The sequence below is a fragment of the Camellia sinensis genome, chromosome 8 (genome assembly GCF_055761805.1).
Source record: "Camellia sinensis isolate YWXY chromosome 8, ASM5576180v1, whole genome shotgun sequence".
Taxonomy (NCBI): Eukaryota; Viridiplantae; Streptophyta; class Magnoliopsida; order Ericales; family Theaceae; genus Camellia; species Camellia sinensis.
Genome location: NC_138968.1, coordinates 171,883,752 through 171,903,997, shown reverse-complemented (window position 1 = coordinate 171,903,997; position 20,246 = coordinate 171,883,752). Strand labels below are relative to the sequence as shown.

The 20,246-nt window shown below is 38.4% G+C and overlaps 1 protein-coding gene and 1 long non-coding RNA gene across 3 annotated transcripts; one reads left to right on the top strand and one right to left on the bottom strand.

The window, feature by feature from the left end:
- Positions 1 to 9,040: 9,040 nt before the first annotated feature.
- LOC114302716 (cytochrome P450 CYP72A219) lies at positions 9,041 to 15,981 on the bottom strand. Its single transcript, XM_082884131.1, has 5 exons — positions 15,442 to 15,981; positions 14,238 to 14,455; positions 13,400 to 13,644; positions 11,894 to 12,278; positions 9,041 to 9,560 (listed from the first exon to the last, which is right to left on the bottom strand). Exons 1-5 carry the CDS (start codon positions 15,719 to 15,721, stop codon positions 9,135 to 9,137), a joined length of 1,554 nt encoding a protein of 517 aa, XP_082740257.1. The 5' UTR covers positions 15,722 to 15,981; the 3' UTR covers positions 9,041 to 9,134.
- On the top strand, positions 10,041 to 19,637 carry LOC145797320 (uncharacterized). Of its 2 annotated transcripts, XR_014338705.1 has the most exons (3): positions 10,124 to 10,266; positions 12,690 to 12,747; positions 19,416 to 19,637. It is a non-coding gene; the product is annotated as an uncharacterized LOC145797320 (long non-coding RNA). The 2 variants fall into 2 exon arrangements; XR_014338704.1 differs by lacking the exon at positions 12,690 to 12,747 and having other exon boundaries at positions 10,041 to 10,266.
- Positions 19,638 to 20,246: the final 609 nt, after the last annotated feature.

The following is a 20,246-nucleotide window of genomic DNA, read 5'->3' as shown; positions in this document are numbered from 1 at the left end:
GCTTTTATCTCGGTTTGATAACAAGTCTTTCCTTCTTTTGCAGGCCATGCAGAAGAGCCACATCGCCCATAAGCATGTGCTGGAGCTTCGTAAAACAGCAAGGCAAGCCATGGCCAGAGTTGAAGCAAATATCACCGAGCTAAAAGAATCCAAATAGAAGACAGCCGAGCTAGAGGCCGAGGTAGCTTGTCTGACCGGACTAGTTACCTCGGCTAATGGTGACAAACAGAAGGCACTGACTGTGATGAAGGATAAGTACCTTTGCGAGCTAGTCAAGCTCGAAGGAAAGAAAAATGCAGAGATTGCCGAACTAAAAAAAAAGGCGAATGATGCGAATGCTGCAGGTTTCAAGGAGGGGGAGGCCCTCTACATACGACAATGTGAGGCCACTAAAGATCTTTTCTTTAAATGCGGTTGGAGGGCAGCCGTGGTAAAGCTCGGTTGTGAACCTGAGACCGAGGTCTACAATTCTCCTCAGTACTTCATACCGAGCTCACTGGCAGAGTACGCTGCATCCGTTCAACAACAGTTTCTACAAGGTTCAGATGATGATGAAGACACCGAGACCAATAATACCCCGGTCGTCAATGATCAAGCCAACGATCAATCAGCTCGGTTGGAGCCAACGGTTGAAGACCTGACGACTGAAACCGTGCTTCCAATAGACACCGAGCTCCCAACTGAGACCGATCTACTGTCTGAAACCGGTCTTCGTGTTGACATTGATGCTGATCTTGATGATTTGTTCAACTGATTCTGTACTTTCTTTTCTTGTTGCTTGTTTTCAGTATTTTCTTCTTCCCTTTTGGTTTTGTAATCGGGCTGAGGCCCTCTTTTGTATTTGCTTTGAATTTGATCAATGAAAATCATCTTTTGTATTCAACACTTATTCCGGTTTGATCTGTATGCTTGCACTTGTAATGAGTTTTTCAATGAATTCTTTTACTCCAACTGTTATCTCGGTTTACTTTCCTGTTTGTGCTTGCTTTCTAATTGCAATTTGAACGAAACACAATATTTTTCGGCCGAGTTACTTTATTCCGGTCTTAGCTGAGCAATCTGACTGAGCTTACTAGCCAGCCACTCTTTTAGCTGATATACTTACTTCGGCTGAAGAGTACCAAGAGTTAGTTTAATCTAGCCAACCATACTTCGGCCGATATCCTTACTTCGGTTGAAGAGTAATAAGGTTTTAATCCAGCCAACCTCGAAGTTGGTTTCTTCTAGCCAACCACTCTTTAGCCGATGTCCTTACTTCGGCTAAAGAGTACTAAGAGTTGGTTTAATCCAGCCAACCACTCTTTAGCTGATGTCCTTACTTCGACTAAAGAGTACTAAGAGTTGGTTTAGTCCAACCAACCACTCTTTAGCCGATGTCCTTTACTTCGGCTAAAGAGTACAAGAGTTGGTTTAATCCAGCCAACCACTCTTTAGCCAATGTCCTTTACTTCTGCTAAAGAGTACAAGAGTTGGTTTAATCCAGCCAACCACTCTTTAGCCGATGTCCTTTACTTTGGCTAAAGACTACAAGAGTTGGTTTAATCCAGCCAACCACTCTTTAGCCGATGTCCTTTACTTCGGCTAAAGAGTACAAGAGTTGGTTTAATCCAGCTAACCACTCTTTAGCCGATGTCCTTATTTCGACTAAAGTGTACTAAAAGTTGGTTTAGTCCAGCCAACCTCTAAATTGTTTATTCTTTCCAAGTTAGAATAAAATGTTTGGTTATTCCGACCAAACGTCTTGTAGCCTGGATCCTTATCCTGGGCTTAGAAGGGGTGTTGGTTTTTCCAGCCAACCTCTAGATTGGTTTTTCCTGCCAATCTAGAGTAAAGTGTTTGGTTGTTCCGACCAAACGTCCTGCAGCCTGGATCCTTATCCTGGGCTTAGGAGGGGTGTTGGTTTTTCCGGCCAACCTTGCTTTTGATGTCCCTAACTCACTAATACAATCTCTTACAAAAAATAACTATGCTGAAAAGAATCGACTTTGTTTTATTGAGAAAAAAGAAAATTACACATACTCGTAAAAAAAGCTAAAAATAAAATAGTTTGAGATTGGCAGTATTCCATGGCCTAGGAATGACTTTGCCATCCTCATCTTCCAGGTGGTATGTCCCTTTGCCAGCTAATCCGACCACTTTGTAAGGTCTTTCTCAATTAGGCCCTAACTTGCCATCTCTTGGTACCAAGGTGTTTCCCATCGCTTTGCGCATCACCCAATCTCCGATCTTGAATTGCCTTGGATGCACTGTTTTGTTATATTTCCTGGATAACTCTTGTTGGTATGAGGCAATGTGAACCAGTGCTCTTTCTCTTCTTTCTTCGGCGAGGTCGAGCTCCAATGCTATGGCTTCTCCATTCAAGTCTGGATCAAAATTTTCGCTTCTAATTGTGGGGAGCCCAACTTCCAGTGGGATTACTGCTTTCATGCCGTAAGCTAAAGAGAATGGTGTTTCTCCTGTTGATCGTCGAGGTGTGGTGCGGTAAGCCTATAAAACATGAGGAAGTTCCTCCGCCCACTTGCCTTTTGCCTTCTCTAGCCTTTTCTTTAGTCCATCCAAGATGACCTTGTTTGACGCTTCTGCCTGGCTGTTGGCTTGGGGATATGTCGGTGTAGAATTGTAGAACTCTATTTTGTATTCTTCACAAAAGCCTCTAAAGATTCTGCCATCAAACTGGGTGCCGTTGTCTGATATTAGGGCTTTAGGTATGCCGAATCGAGTAATGATATTCTGCCAGACGAACTTCTTCACATCTTTTTCCTTGATTGATGCCAATGCTTCTGCTTCCACCCACTTTGTGAAGTAGTCTGTTGCTGCGAGAAAGAACTTCCTGTTTCCGGGCGCTGTTGGAAGTGGTTCTACTATGTCCAAGCCCCACATTGCAAAGGGCCATGGGCTAGACAATGGTAAGAGTTCTCTGGCCAGCTGATGTATTTGGTGTGTGAACTTCTGACATTTCTCGCACTTCTTCACATACTTCTCCGAGTCTGCCTGCATGTATGGCCACCAGTATCCTTGTAAAATGGCTCTGTAAGCTAACGATCTTCCTCATTGGTGGCTTTCGCACACCCCTTCGTGTATTTCGAACAAGAATGCTTCTACTTTGCTGGGGTGGACACACTTTAGATAAGGTCCTGAGAATGACTTTTTGTACAATGCCATAGATGGGGAGAGCCAAAATCGCTGCGACTTTGCTCGAATTTTTTTGGCTTCTTTCTTTTCTTCCGGTAAGACGCCGTCTTTTAAGAATAGTATGATGGGATCCATCAATGAGGGGCCTAGTTCGGCATAACATATCTCTTCTACTTCGGGGCCCTCAATGCTTGGTCTCGGTAGGTAGTCAATTAGTAGTGGGTGAGGGATGGATGTATCTGCCATTGACGCAAAGCCTGCTAATTCGTCTGCTCTGTTGTTTTCCTCCCTGCCAATCTGTTCTATTCTTACTACTTAAAATTTCTTGATCTCTGTTCTGACCAATTCTTGGTACTTGGCCATCCTGTCATCCTTTGCTTCATAGTCGCCAGAAATTTGATTTACCACCAGCTGTGAATCGCTGTAGACCATTAGTTCGGTGGCCTTCATGTAGAATGCTGATTTGAGTCATGCAAGAAGTGCTTCATACTCTGCTTCGTTGTTTGATGCTGGGAAGCCAAGGTTGATTGCTTGCTCCACAACCAGGCCGTCTGGTGAGATGAGGACTATGCCAAGTCCTGTGCCATGCCGGTTGGATGCTCCATCCACAAAGAACTTCCACATCTCTCCAACGAACAACTTCCAGCAAGTGGAGGGGTCAGATGATGTCGTGGGGTCAAGAATGTTGCTGGTGTTTTCTTCAAGGTCCATACTAGCTGTCTGTCCCTCGCTATCTGATTGAACCAAGTCTTTATTTGTTGGTGAGTCTTGGCTTGGTGTGGCATGGTTTGCTTCTTCCTTGCTGTCTTTACTCTGGTCTGCCATGGGGTCCGACTGAGTATCCTGCACCAGGGGTTGCGCTATTCCGGCGTCAACTTTCACCCCCAGTTCGGTTGTGTTAGTCAGGTTGACTGGACAGATATGATGACTTCCTGGGGTAAATTCTATGACAAAGTTTGCCAAAGCTTGGGCCTTTATCGTGGTTCTGGGTTGGAACTTGATGTCGAATTGTCCCAACTCTACTGCTCACTTCAAGATTCTCCCAGAAAAGTTCGCTCTTTCGAACAGAGCTTTTAATAGGAAAGCTGTGAGGACAACTATAGTGTGGGCGTGAAAGTAGTGTGACAACTTCCTTGATGCCATCATTAAGGCTAAGGCCAGCTTTTCTAGTGGCAAATACCTTATTTCGGCACCTAGCAATGTCTTGCTGACATAATAGATAGGCAGATGTTGGATTCCTTCCGTATGGACCAACACTGCGCTAATTGCGTGCTGAGAGACTGTCAGGTACAGGAAGAGTTCTTCTCCAGGTATTGGGGTGACAAGTCGTGGTGGAAAAGAGATGTATTTTTTCAAATTTTCCAGTGCGCGGTCGCATTCTTCGTCCTACTCGAACTTGGTTTTTAATGCTTGAAAAAATAGTCGTAGTCTGTCTGACGACCGGCTAATAAATCGGTTGAGTGTAGCTGTCATGCCGGTGAGATGCTGTACTTCCTTTACTGAGTTAGGCCTCTCTAGATCCTGAATAGCTTTGATCTGGGAGGGGTCTACCTCTATCCCCCGGTTGGTCACTAGGAAGCCCAGGAATTTGCCAGATCTTACACCGAACGCGCACTTGGATGCATTAAGGCGCAACTTGTGCCTCTTCAGAATCTGGAACACCTCACCTAGGTCCTTTAGATGGTCATTCTCATCCTTGCTCTTGACAACCATGTCGTCGATGTAAGCCTCCATTGTTCTGCCTAACAACGGTTCAAACATCTTAGTGACCATTCTCTGGAATGTTGCCCCCACGTTCTTTAGGCTAAAGGGCATGACCTTATAGCAATACAATCCTCTTGGGGTGGTAAAGGACGTGACCTCCTGGTCTGGTTCGTACATGGCAATCTGATGGTAGCCTCTGTACGCATCCAGAAAGCTAAGTCGGTTGTGCCCCGCCGTTAGGTCTACCAGTTGATCTATGCGTGGTAGGGGGAAGCTGTCCTTTGGGCATGCTTTGTTGACTGTCTTATAATCGACGCAGACACGTCATTTGCCATTCTTTTTTGGCACTACGACCGTGTTGGAAATCCATCTGGGGTAGTGCACCTCTCTGATAGCTCTTGCCGCTAGTAGGTTTCCCACTTCTTCTGCCACTATTTCGGCGTGGTGGAGTGCCGATCTACGAGTGCGCTGAATGATTGGTCTGGCGGATAGGTGGACATTGAGTTGGTGACAAATGAAGTTTGGATCGATGCCTGGCATGTCGTATGGTGTCCAGGCGAACACTTCGATGTTAGAGGTCAGGAATTCCAAGACCTCTAATCTCTCAGTGCTGGACAACGACGAACCGAGCAAAAAGAACTTATCCGGGTTCTTATCATCTATTCCTACCTGTACCAAGTCTTCCACTGCTTTTTGGTCAGTTGCTTTGCCAACATCAACGAACAGTTCATTGCTCTCAGGTTCTTCTACCGAATGAACATATCCCTTGGTAGCGCGACTGCCATTAACCGTGACAAAGCATTGCTTGGACATAATCTGGTCTCCAAAGACCTCTTCAATTACTCCGGCTCCGTTAGGGAACCGCATTACTTGATGATAGGATGACGCTACTGATTTCATGGCATGGAGCCATGTTCTTCCCAAGATTATGTTGTAAATGGAAGGGACCTTCAACACCCAAAATTCCACTTGTTTTGTCACGCTTCCTGCCCTGATTGGAAGAATGATTTTGCCGACTGGCCACTCTGGCATTGAGTTGAATCCGATCAGGGGGGATATAGCTGGTCCCAGGTCTTTGTCCTCTAATTTCAGTTGTTTGAAGGTGTCGTGGTACATTATCTCACATGAGCTACCTTGGTCTATCAGAATTCGTTTGACGTCATAATCCTTGATGCGGAGGGTGACGACCAGTGCATCGTTGTGAGGGTAATATATTCTTTCCAGGTCCTTGTCTAAAAAAGACATGACGTTCGTGGCCTCTGTTCTCCCCTTTTTGATGGTAGGTTGGGCACTTAATACCTCCCTTAAGTGCTTAGCCTTCTTGATCGACCCTCTGAGGTCGCATACACGCTCAGGTTCGAATACTCCATGTATCACATTGATCACACCTTGAGGTGGGGCGTCAATTGGCATTCCATCGGGGTTATTGTGGTCCTGGGGGGCTGGTTGCGTCCCTCCTTCAATGTATTTATCCAGGTGTCCGGCTGCCACCAACTCCTTCAGATGTTGTCTCAATGGCATACAATTTTCAGTGCGGTGCCCCATTTCTTTGTGGAAGGTGCATTGCGATCTTTCGTCGTAGTCTTTCTGTGCTTCTCCTAGCTTAGCTGGCCATCTGACGAAAGGCTCATCGCGTATTTCGCTTAAAATCCGGTAGATTGGTTTCTTGAATACTGTGGTTATGGCAGTGCGGACTCTCAACCATCTTTTATCCTGGTCCTCTCCGTTGTCTCGCCTGCCTCGTCTGTTTTTGTTCGGACATTCTACCGCGTTGATCTTTGCTGTGGTCTTTTTATCTGGTACTGCGGTCGTGCCAGATTTTGTTTTGGCACGGGCGCCATCTTCTTCCACCCTGATATGCTGATGCACTCTTTCCATCAAGGCCTCCATGGTAAGGGGCGGTGTCATGGTGATTGAGTCCCTTAGTCTGTTTCCGACTGGAAGGCCTCTTTTGTATTGTACAATGGCGAGATTGGTGGGGCAGTCCCCAAGCTGGTTGAATGTCTCCCTTTAACGACTATTGTAGGATCTTAGTGTCTCCTTTTCGCCCATGTCGATGGAGAGTAACTGGTCAATCTCCACCATGGTTTTGGTGTTCGTTCTGAACCTCGTGACGAACGCCTCCGCCAATTGTGCCCAGGAGGCTATGCTGCCTTCTGGAACTTTTTCGAACCAAGTCAAGCCTAGGTCACCAAGGCTTGATGGGAAGATGATGCACATCAAAGCCTCGTTTTGCCGATATACCGCCATAATCTGGCGGAAGTGGCTTAGGTGTATGTAGGGGTCCGTCTTTCCCTCGTACGTGGTGAATTTGGGTTGAAGGAAACCTGAAGGAAGGGGCGCGTTTTCAATTGTCGAAACGAACGGCGAGGTCTGCGGCCTTGCTAATGCTTTGTCTGTTGGTTCATAGGCAGGGCGTGACAACGGCATTCCGACCTCGACGCTTCCATGCGTCTGAGGAGCCAACCGCTGAAGGACAGATACCCTGCGAGGGTTGCGCGCCCTAGTATCCTTCTTCCATCGTGCCTTTTCTTCCAACATGTTCCGCAAATCGGACGATCTTGGCAACTTTGTCTGCCTGGATGATGTCTGGTGCGAGTGCGAGGGCCGATAGGTACTTCCTTCTGTGTAAGACCTCAATGATCTCGTTCTCTCAGACCTGGAGAAACAAGTTCTGGAGGTTCTGGATTGAGTGTTGCCTGTCCTGAGGCTTCTACTCTCTGCTTGTGATGGTGTGGAATGCCTTCCACGGTCTTCTGAGCGACGAGGGGGCGTCTTGCTTTTGCGCCCCTCTCCTGTCGCCACTCATTTTCCCTTCATCTGGCGCTTCATGGCCTCCATGTCTACCGCTATCTTCCTTATTAATTCATCTTGCTCCTTCATGCGGTCCTCCAGAACTTGAGGATCAATCCTCCGCCTTTGTTTGTCAGGACTTCGTGAACGAGAGTGACAGGGGCTGTTGGTCTGCCTCTTCCCCCTTGTATCCCTCCTGGGATTTTGTCACTGTGGCTCTAAGTCCGCCATGGGAGGGATAGAAGGTAGGCCTTCGCGCCTTGCACCCCTCTCTGGTGTTTGTCTGTCGATGGTGGACTATGGCAAATCTTCGTTGTGCGCCATTACTTTTAAAGAGGAAAAGCTTGATCAAGAGGTCTTGTTCTAGTCTGCAATTCCCACAGACAGCGCCAATTGTACGGGAAAGGAATAAACTTTCTCGTATAATCCTGTTGATCAAGTCTGCACTCCTCCAAACGTCGTTGCTTTACTACCTGAAAACGCAAACGTGAGCTAGCCGGCGGGTGTGTGCCGGAAACCCCACGGGAAAGGAATAAACCTTCTCGTATAATCCTGTTGATCAAGTCTGCACTCCTCCAAACGTCGTCGCTTTACTCCCTGAAAATGCAAACGTGAGCTAGCCGGCGGGTGTGTGCCGGAAACCCCTCCGATGCCTAAGTCAGCAAAATAGACAAGTAGACAAAAGCTCTGTATATTCAGGAATCAAAGTTGTGTTACCTCTCCATAGGTGATGTTTGTGAGCTTTTGTAGGTTCCGTGTGGCACAATCCAAGTAAGACTCTTACTCCTCCATGTAGAGTCCTTCTAGGATTCATACTCTTGAAAAATAATGTCTATCCTTTGACACCCCCCTCACTGTTTAAACCAAGTGAGATGGTTTTACCATGGTCGGACTCCAATGTGGCCGAGGTACGCATGGCTATGCTTAGCCGTAGAACAGACCGATCTATCTTTAGTTCGGTTCGTCCTTTTACTGCCCTTACCTCAGTTCCTCTTGTACAAACCGTGGTAAGTCTAAACCGAGCTAACTTTTAGCAAGGTTTAGACCGAGCTAACCATACTGCGGCATAACCTGTATAAGTTTTTAGTATGGTGACCGAGCTAACCTCCTCGGGACCGGAGTAACTTTACACCTCTCTTGGGCCGGAGTAACTTCATGGCCTTTTTACTCAGCCCTTCGCACTGTGGCCCATAACGACCCATTCTTCATGGCCTTTTTACTCAGCCCTTCGCACTGTGGCCCATAACGACCCATTACCCAGCTTGGCCCAATTTTCATATAAATTACCCTCTCAGTACAATTGTGAGTCATAAAAAGATAGAAGGACATATATAGTTTTAGAGATATAAGATCATGTTCCTTCAATATATTCTATAAGTTACACAAGGTCTATATTGAGTTTTCCAAGGCCTTAGAATTTAACATATTAAATTTTATTCATTTATGAAAACCACAACGGTAAGATCCTCATTTTACATATTATCATTGTAAAGATCAATCAAATCCTAAATTTTCTGTAATATCAAGCGAGCACCATGTTGGGGATTCAGTGTTAAAACATGGGAAGGAGCGTGCACATATGATGGGGAAAGCTGAAATGAGAAACGTTGTAAAATCATTGCCAAGGCTATTTTTGCTTCTATCATTGCAAAGTTTTGTCCAATGCAGTTACGGGGACCCCCACCAAAAGGAAGGAATGTGCCTGGGGTCTTTGTTGCCTTTGTAATTCCTTCAGAAAATCTCTCAGGCTTGAACTCCATTACATCTTCACCCCAAGTTTCACGATCACGATGAATTGACATAACTGACAACAAAAGTTCTAGTCCAGGAGGTAGAACAAAATTTTCGACCTTTGTCTTCTTGTGTATAGTTCGAACAAGTATAGGTACTGCTGGGTATAACCTAAGAACCTCGTAGAAAATCATGGTCATCTGCAATGAAAAAATTGCAAAAAAATTATTCATTTTTTTTTTTTAGTGGGGGTTATGCTATGAAGACATAAATTGATCATAAAATTAAATACAAAATATATATGAACAAATAAAATTTTTTGAAAGTGGATTTCACTAACAAATTCTCCTTGCAAAACCTTATCCATCAACGTATAACTATTCAATTTTGTGATCGATTTTTATTTTCTTAAGCTTACTCTTGCAAATAGGTTGCTTTGCTCTAATGTAGAAGAACAACGTTCAGTAATGTTAGATTTTCTTGTTGATATGCCTAGAATTGTTGACTATAGAGTTCATGGCATTTGATAGAGAGTTAATGCGTATTTTAATGGAATAAGATTTGGACCTAAGGCTTGGATAAATGAAATTACAAGAGGTACAATTTTCAATTCAATTCAGTAATGAAAAATAGTGCATCTTATCTTATTATTTTCAGATTTGGATGTCTAATCAAATTAGGTGGGCCAAAATTCAGGTTCAAAATAGGGCTCTCACCAAATTCATTAGTAAAAATTCAGCGTGGGCCCAGTAGAGAATCTGATGGGCCCAACCCAAAACGAGGACTTAGAGAATCGAGAGCCAGAACAAACTCTTCTTCTCTCAGTCAGCCATATTTGAACTCGAGAGCAGGGACTCAAGCTCAGCTAGCGATCATCAGCGAAGACTTGAACAGCCATGTCAGCCGGTGAGTGCTCTCTCTCTCTCTCTCTCTCAGATTTTAATGGAAGAACATAGTTGTTGCCCTAATTTAATCTCTAATTCTGTGCCCTAATATTTGTGCATTAATGGAATAATCTCTAATTTATATGCTTTAATGGAAATCTCTGATTTTGCTGGGCTCTAGTTTCTGAAAACATATTATTTGTCCTAATTTGTGTGCCCTAGTCTCTGTTTTGGTTTGCTCAAATTTGTGTGCCTTAATGGAGTAGCCTCTAATTTTTATTTTTGTTTGTACCATTTTACCCAAACTTTTGTTTTGAGGGTAAATATGTGAAAGGGCCCCTCTTAAGAGCTTGCCTAGGGCTTGTCTAATCTAACTTGAAAAGGGTTAATCAAACTTGAAAGGGGTTGTCCTGGGTTATAAGATAAAAAAATAAACAGAACAAAAAAGTCACTCTTGGTTATGTTGCTTATGTAATATGTTAATGAATAAGCTAGTCCTGTGCTTGTTGCAATGTATATGTTCATGGAAGTCTTCTTCCTGTGGTGCCTTGTTTATGTGCCTAGATTTTTGTTGATATGCCAACCTGTGTAAGTGTTTTTTTGGGGGGTTTTGAGAGAGGTTGTAAATTGCTTTAAGTGTGTGTGAACATGGTTGGTATATATCATGTAGAAATGAAATCTTCTTCCAAATTTTTATTATCTCAAAGTATTTCTTTATTTTGGGTTAGTAAAATCTCTTTCTTCACAATTTTTTTTAAAAAAAAAAAAAAAAGTTTTTGTAGATCTTACTAAAATGTTGCATATTTCCCGAGTATCACCTCCTTGGAAAGCTTTAGTTTTTTTAAATGTCATGTGACCAAGGAAATCAATGTTAGCCCACTATTTTTTATTAGGGTAAATTACTCTAATATCTTTTTTAAGCTTGAAGGAAATACATCGAGTCCAACAATTTCAGCATAATTACATTGGGCTCTCATAAGGTTTCAATTTACTTAACACTTACTCCTCTTTTTCATCACTAATCAATCCTATTAGCATTTTCACAGTCCATTCTCACCTAAGAAGTACGGACACGTATATGGATATAGATATGGACACGGATGCGGACACAGGATGCGGCGATTTTAAAATATGGGGACACAGACACGGCGGGGACACAATAATGAAATATACTTTCATATATTTTTATTTATTATCTAGAACAATATTACATCTATAAACAATTAATATTAACAAAAATTAACTTTAATTATATTTTTTTAATTAAATTTTTTTTTTAAATTAACACTTATAGTTTATATCTTTTTTTATGGATGATTTATTAAATATTTAAATCTAAGAAAAAAATAATAAACATTCAACATTCATTAAAAGTACTAAATAAAATTGAAAAAAAGACAACTTGCCATGTTTTTAGTGTCTCCTGAAAATAAATTAATTAAATAATAGGACACGCATCCATGTGGTGTGCCTCATATGTGTCCCTGAACTGTCCATCTGTCCAACATGGATATGGCACTTGTTTTGAAGTGTCGGTACTTCATAAATTCTCACTCTCCCTTTATGAGAGGCTAAAAAATAGTTGCGGTAGTCAATCCTACTAATTTGAGAAAAATTTCAAAAAATTGATCTATATAGAAAACACTCACAATTTTGAGTTGATTTAACCCTTCATAGCTTGGTTTGTTGTCCCCAAATACTGTTAAAACCTCTTCTCTAGCTAGAGCTTGCCACTTTTGATGCTTACTCAACAAGATCATTGTCCACACAAGCAAAGTTGAGGTGGTCTCTTGCCCAGCAAGGTAGAATAGCTTGCACTCCTCGATTACCTCTCCCATTGTCAGTTTGATGTTCTTCTTGTTTCCCTGTACTTGACTTTCTTTTAAATTTGTCTTCAATAGTATTCCTAACAAGTCATTATCTCCATCATTTCCCTTCAATGTTTGCTCTTTTTTTTGGATAATATTGCTTAGTAGAGCTCTCACTTCATTATAGATTGTTTTCATTCTTGTGTTTTTCTTTGTTGGTAGAAACCTACATGCAATCAAGTAAATCTCAGTGATATGAAGACGTAAAAAAAGGACTCAAATAAGTTCAACCTTTGTGATTGGCATTACTTGGGACGGAAAGACTAGCAAAGTTCCACTATTTTCTTTAAAACAAAATGAAGCATCATATGCAAGTGGGCAGATATAAGTATTTTTCTTCAAGCATTGGAATTTTTTCTGCTTTTTCTAGATGAAACTAAGCTTTTAGTTAAAATTTTTTTTTTTTGGTTTGAAAATATGAAAATCAATGCTTTTAGCATTTTAGTTTAATATCTATTAAAATGCTAGTCTACATTACAATCCTATATTCAATCTTTATGTAAATGAAGATATTAGGTATGTGTTGTGATTCACACTTGTGCACATAAACAAAAGCACAATTACTGTTGGGTTGTAGTTGCCAACTTGAAGTTCCATGCCGTGGGGTTCTGGAAGAAGCTTAAGATTTGCTAAAGGTATGTGTGTTAACTTAGTTGGGATATGCCGCTTAGTTATAAAACTTTTTTCTTAATCCTTATTTTCTTGATGTACTTCATTATTGAGTTATTAAAATTTTCTTTTTTTTTTAAAAAAAGAACACAATTGCACGCACATATCAAAGAGAAAAATGAATAGAGATTTTGAGAGAGAAAAATATTCCATTGCATCAATTGAAAAGTACAAACTCCCTTTCATCTCTTTGCAAGCCAACCCTTCTCTGTTACTCTCTCCCTAGAATTCCCACAAATTTTTCAATTTTCAATCTAGAAATCTTAATTCCAATACAATTAAAAAATTTCACACATTGGATTCTTGGTGAATTCTGAATTTAAAGACATTGTATTAAAGAAAAACTAAAAGATTGTATGGGCACTGTAGAATACAAAATGCATGCTCAACAATAGGAAAATAATTTTCTAGAGTAGGTTGGTGAAAAAGAAAAGAAAGTAATTCTCACTTGTGTTTTTTGTAAATGTTTTATTATCATTAATAAAATATTACTTTTTTGTTGATAAAAAGAAAAAAAGTAATTCTAATTATACTTGTAGAGTAACTTAGAATTGGCAAGTAGCTGAAATTGTAATGCAATAGTACTAATATATATAAATAAATATATTTCAGACATACCTCCATCCTGGAATGTATATTGACTGTGCGAATTGGATTATAAGGTCACCTAGTTCAGTTTGGAGTTGGAATATTTTTTTTCCTTCTTCATAGTTACTACCAAATGCTGTCCGAGAAATCACATCGCCTGTCACATTCTGAAGATAAGGCCATACATCAACCTCACATGACTCTTTTTCTGAGACTAGCACTTCCCATTTGCTTATCATCTCACAACAACTTAAGCACATTGCTGGTACCATATGCTATATAACAAACATCAAAGACATAGTTAAGCACAGCTCAAGAAGGCATCAAGTTTAGGTTGAGGCATTGTTGAGGTTCAATAAACAATTATGAGAAACTCAAGTTGCTAGTCTTGGGTATAATATAAACAATTGTAGCGCAATAATAAACTGTTAGCACAAAAAATTATTAGTAGTCTTGGAATATCATGAGTTATTACTTAATGCTTCCAACAAATGAGGAATAGAAAAATACACTAAGTAGTTTATTCTTTGTCTTTCGTCTACCTAATAAAGATGGATTAACATTGTCTCACTAGTGAAATTTTCCGCTATGTCATTAATTAGGAGCACTATGCGAATAATACCACGCGGTTGTCTGGGACTATTGAATAGTTACTCGTGTTAACACAATGGATGGATATGGGTTTAATCTTTGTTGTTGTTCCTAAACAAAAATGAAAAAACAAATGGATAACAAAGGAAAATCAATGGCTAGGTATAAAAAAATTTTGCTCTTCTCAAAAGTTTTAAAATTCATCCAAACACACATTCTCATATTATATATGCATCCAATTGTGTTTAAACAAAAGCCGAGATTAGAGATTAATTACCTTCAACTTTTCTAGATGAAAGGCTGGGTTGAGAATGTTTCTGTGCTTAGCCCATTTCTCGCCCTCACACATCAAAACCCCTCTCACTAGGAACTTGGCAAGTGGGTTTTGCACTTTTTTATGAAAGACTTCATAGTTAAACAAGATCTCCTTTATCAGTTTAGGATCTGCAATACTTACTTGTGGTGTTGGGCCCAGCCATTGGAAGTAATGTTTACCTGAAAATTATTATATTTTGTCTTGTCATTATTTTCAAATTTCAAGAGTTATTATATCAAACTAGACAATCAACTATTTAAGAAAGTACAACAACGTATATTACCTATAAGCTCAACATATCATATCAATATAAGAAAGAGCTCCGAAGTAGGGAAAAAAAAATAAAGAACATAAGAAAGAGTCCCCTTATAGAGAAGAAACAACCAATTCAATCTTTGTTGATGACCCTTTGATCTCTTAGTTGAGAGTCTATAGGGTAAAACATACTCAAAGGTCATGTAACAATCAATAGAAAACAACCAAATATAGAAAATAAAGGAACTTGCCTATACTTATGGCTGCATTAGTAAGACAAAATTAGATACCAATTTTCATAACTAATACTAAAAGTCCTCCTAGTTAGTTGTAAATATTGGGTATAATAGTAATTCAGTGCGACAGTTCACCAATATTCATTAGGTTAGTGGAAGACAACATATATACTTAAATAATTGTAATAGGATAAAAGGCTTTACCCCCTTTAAGTTTCAGCATTTTTCTCACTTTGACTCTCAATTCATAACCCCCCCCCCCCCCACACGCGGCACATGACCTTTGTAATTTTTTCCTATTTCCATGTAGCGCCAACATGGTAATACTGTATAGGGTAAAAAATACATAAAGCTTATGTAGCAGATAATGTCGCATTTTTCATCTGAAATTGGACGGACGTTAGCTTTTAGAATAAGTTGAGAAAAATTAAAAACGTTAATGAAAGTGGGAAGAAGAAACTCCAGGTAAAAACTAAGAAAACATTGAAACCTAAAAGGAACCAAGTATAATTTAGGGACAATTGCTTATCAGTGGGACAATACAAAAATAATTGTACTACGCATAGAAAAGATTTGGATGCAAGTCTGATACACAAGAAGGATTTGTACCAAACACTGAAAAAACTTGCACCCATGAAAGTAAAGAAATTTGAATTAAAGTACATGAGACATACCATGAAGGTTGATGTTATGATGGTGGAACCGTAGGACGTGTGGGATAAGATCGTCTGAGGATGAATCCATGGATGTGGATCTTGATTCCCTCATCATTGATATCATCTCTTTGGTGTCTCCATACAACAGTTTGTATGGATTTCCCTTGAAACCTTGCTCTCTCAGCCACCTCTCTTTCTGCTTTGGCCTCAACCACACCCAGTTCACTACCCTCCATGCACATGTTAGGAAAGTTACCAAAGCAATGGAGGTAACAATAGAGCTTACTGTTACTTCCATGTTGGGCACTACCAGTACTACCTTAATTATCTAGCAAATGTTCCACAATAGGTTGGTATATATAGGATGCTGTACAGATGTACTCTGGACCATATGATCACTGTCATCATTGTCACAAAAACAATATGGAGAAGTTATTTACGGGTCACTCTTGTACACTCTCAACTAAAAGGTCAGGGTTAATTCTTGTCGTAGGCAACTATTGGTTATTTATTTCCTATTATGGACTTTTTCTTGTAATGGTTGTTATTGTTGGGCTTGTTTTTCTTGTTGGACTGATTGTCCAGCTTAATATAATCTTTTGATATTTGTAAATATTCTTCCACCGATTGACCCAAAAAAAAAGTAAAATTAAGGAGAATTCCGTTATTTAGTAGTCCTAGGCACGCCACGTAATGCTTAATTTGATAATTATTATTTAAACTTGAACTTGTTCAGAAAACTATTATAAAGAGTATGCTACGACATATTCAATGCAAAAAAATAATTGTAGCATTATCCCACTATAAAATGTAATTTAAATAAATATATGTAATAATTTGGTTTAAAATATTTATATGTATGCCTGGACGTATATATAGAATTATTGAATATGAATCAAAAAAAAAAAAGAATTATTGAAAAAAAATATGATTTGATGTATGAAATCTAAAAAAATAAAACATATATGATATGGGTCATTTGTCTCATATTTTAAATGTATGTACAAACGAAGTTGCTGTATTAATTTAGGAAGCAACTTTTTTTAAGAAATCAAAAAATATTTTTCAAGTTCTAGATGCAATTTTTTTTGGCTAAAAGATTCTTTGTTAAAAATAATCTTTAAATATAATTAACACAATATGTTAAACAAGAATCTGTAAAATAATTTAATTTATATGAATGATTTCATCTATTTATTTTAAAATTTGAGAACAATTTATTTGGTTGACTGACATATGATGAGAGATTAGAAATATGTATAGATATTTGATGGGTATATTTAGTTTATGCAAAAAATCTGAGTGAAAGAGAGAGGATGCATTATTTAATTAAATTAGATAAGCATGAGCTTGATAAAAAAATAGATACAGAGGGGCTAGAGAGTTGACTTTTGGGAAAAAACGTTAATAAGAGTGTAGGCTTATTTTGAGGAATTGTGATATTAGGATATGATTGTATGACATTTATAAAAAATGAAAGAAGATATGATTATATGACTATTTTTATTTTTTGGTAAGTAAATAAAAATTTTATTATCAAAAGAAGAAATATAAAACATAGTTCAGAACCAGTCCTAAAAGGCGTCACTACAAACAGCAACATCCTCAAAACACCAGGAAAACAAACTAAAAACTAGCAAATAAAACAGCAAACAAAAACCTAGGCAAAAGAATAAAGACTTTCAACACAAGCTTAGGACACTACTTAATTAGTTGACTCAATCATTAATTAGTTGGCTCTGATCTTTAAACCCCCCCCCCCCCCCCCCCCCCCCCCCCCCCCCCCCCAACGTTAAAATAGCAGTCATCCATGAATAGAGTATGAGCCAACATTTTGGAAGGTCAAAATTGGAAACTAATCGGTCAAGTGTGACACTTATTAAGGGATTGTTTGGGATGTTCTAAATAAGTACATTTTTTTACTTTTTATAAAAAGATGTATAGAAAAGTAGAGAGGAGATGTTGATTGATGTGACCTAAAAAAAATAAAAAGTGTAGATTTATTTAGTTTTCCCAAATTAAGCCTAAATATCAGCTCTAAATTTAAAGACATGGATATTTCAACAAATTTACACGCAAACATTTGTACAGTTTTCAATTAGGCATTAAATCAAACAACAATGCAACCAACCAATATCTCATGTGATTGATTTTAAACATTAGTTTAAAAAACTGTCACATCAGATGAATGAACGACAGATTCAACCACTATTAAGAACAAAAATGCCTTAGACCCCCAGCTGGAGTGTTGGGGGTCGGCTCCTATTGGCCCAAAAAAAATTGTTTTTTTTCTTTTTGATTTTCGGCCAACCCCAGTGCGCCACGTCACTGGGGGTCTGAAGCACAACCCCTATTAAGAATTAGGGATTATTTGGGATGATCTAAATAAGTGTATTTTTTTACTTTTTATGAAATATGGGTTGAGTTTGGATTGAGTTTGAAGTGATGTATTAGAGAGGTGATGTGACTTAAATAGGATAGTGACTTTTTGACTTTTTTGAAACTTGCCAAACCAGCCCTTAATTTACCCAAGTAGTTTAATCCAAGTTTTGTAATGAAATTCGTTGGCAATAAAGATCACTTTCAAGAATATGTTTAATCTGGTTGTGGTTTTCAAGTCGTCATTGTGGCATGGAGTTGGGGTGGAGAGGGAATGGTGATAGTGGTGGCAGGATGGTGTTCTATATATGCAATCTCATATATATTCAATCTCATTTTAGAAATATTAGACTAATAGAAAGTGAGAGATTGAATATTTGTTAATTGCAAAAAAATGCTGACACCATAGACGTTATAACAAAATATCAAATTATTTTGGACTATGCAAAATTTGGATAATCTCCTTTATATAAATAAAATAAGCATATACATGTTATGATTGAAAATTTTAAAAATAGTTATATTAACATATTTTTATGGGAAACTAAAAAAATTGAATGGTTGGAGTGATTGATGGGAGCCAAGGATTTTTGGGAATTAGAATGATGATTTAGATTAAATTCTAATTTAGTTATATGCCTTGATTTAAAGTACTTCTTTCTTATATTTGACCTGGTGTATAATAATTAAAAATATATTAGTTTATGGGTAAGGGAGATGAATTTTGAATTTATAAAACTTTAGTCATTTCCCTTTCCTGGATTCAAGGAAATCCTAGATTAGTAAATTGTAGAATAGGATAAAAATTGTGAAGACTTTTCTATCTGGTTGAGTTTTCAGAATTTATTTTTAATTTTTTTTTTAAAAATTGGAAACTAGTATGATAAAAATAAAATATTTTAAAATTTTTAAAAATTGTTTCCACACCAAAAAAGAGAATCACGAGTGAAAATAATGAGTTCTCTTTTATTTTATTTTATTTTTTTACCAAACTAATTTTAGAAGAAAAAAAATTAGAAACAAAATTTGAAAATTAAATCAAATATAGCTGACTTCTCATTTTCTGGTTTTTATTAGACCATCTCCAACGGTTCATCAAACTTTGCATCATATTTGAATTTTGGTGAAAAAATCACTTTTTGGAGCTCCAATGGTTTCACCAAATTGGTATCAAAATGAGAATGGAACAAAAAATTCATCAAAGTGAGAACAAACTCCAGATTTCACCATTTCACTGTGCGTTACCGTTGGGGTGGGCTAACTGGTCAACCAACCGGTTGTCCGACCGGTTGACCCACCGATCGACCGGTTCCCTTTCAAATGGTAGGTTCAAACCGGTCAAAAAAGGTTCAAACAGGTAAAAAAAAAAAAAAAAAAATTGCCCTTACTGGTCGACCCTTCCCTTTTGATGCATGGTTGGAGCAAGTCATATCAGATTGAGAAAATTGATTTTTTTTTACTCAAATTTGGTGTAAAATTTTGTCTTCTTGATTTCCTTTTTAGATTGTCTTAATTATGCTTTTGTCAATAAGGAACCATCAAAGAGTCTTAATCATCAAATCATTTAGTATTGTTTGTTGACATAAATAAAGCTTTCAGATTTAAAAATTGAGATTTAAAAATTGAGCGGTGCCAGGGCAAAGCAGGAGCTGCAATAACTTTTGGAACATTATTTATGTGATAATATTTTGATATAATGTAAGTATTATTTGATGTGATGTCTAATATACAGTTGACTACATTATTTGATGGGCTCTACATATGTGATTGATTGGTGATGGGTATATGAAAGATGTCACATTATATTATATGATATCCAAATTTGATCATTAAAACATTATTCAAATATATGAGATGTGATGTCTTATATACAGTTGACTACATTATTTAATGGGCTTACATGTGTGATTGGTGATGGGTATATGAAAGATGTCACATTATATTATATGATATCCAAATTGGATTACTAAAACATTATTCAAATATATGAGAAGTGAAACTATTCACCCCCAAAATGGTGCATATGGTATGTACCTATAACTGTCACAGTAGTTGATAAATTTTATCAATCATTCATTTTTTATGAGGGGTTTGCATTTGTTTAGTTGAACAATAAACTTTTGTTTGTTCAAAACGATTAAGAAGTGAATGAGAATTTGACTCTTAATTCAACATTTGATATTGGTTAAAGAATGGTAAACTAGTCTATCCCACATTGTTGCAGTGTTTATATAGAACATCAATGGACTTGGGTTTGGGCTATAAAGGACACTTAGGTTTTGCAAATGAAGAGTGGCTAGCCAATCTAGGCTAGATCACACACACAAGCCTCCACCGCCCTTGTGACTAATTGTGTTTTCTGCTTATTCAATTTAAAATTAATATTTCATTTTTTTAACTTAATTTTTTTTGGGAAAATTACTCACAGGTTCTATTTGAAATAT

Coding starts and splice junctions, on each gene's coding strand:
- LOC114302716 (XM_082884131.1), bottom strand. CDS start 15,721: ATGGAAGTAACAGTAAGCTCTATTGTTACCTCCATTGCTTTGGTAACT. Junction 14,456..15,441: donor TCATAACATCAACCTTCATG/GTATGTCTCATG, acceptor AATAATTTTCAG/GTAAACATTACTTCCAATGG. Junction 9,561..11,893: donor GGTTAAATCAACTCAAAATT/GTGAGTGTTTTC, acceptor TTTTCATTGCAG/ATGACCATGATTTTCTACGA.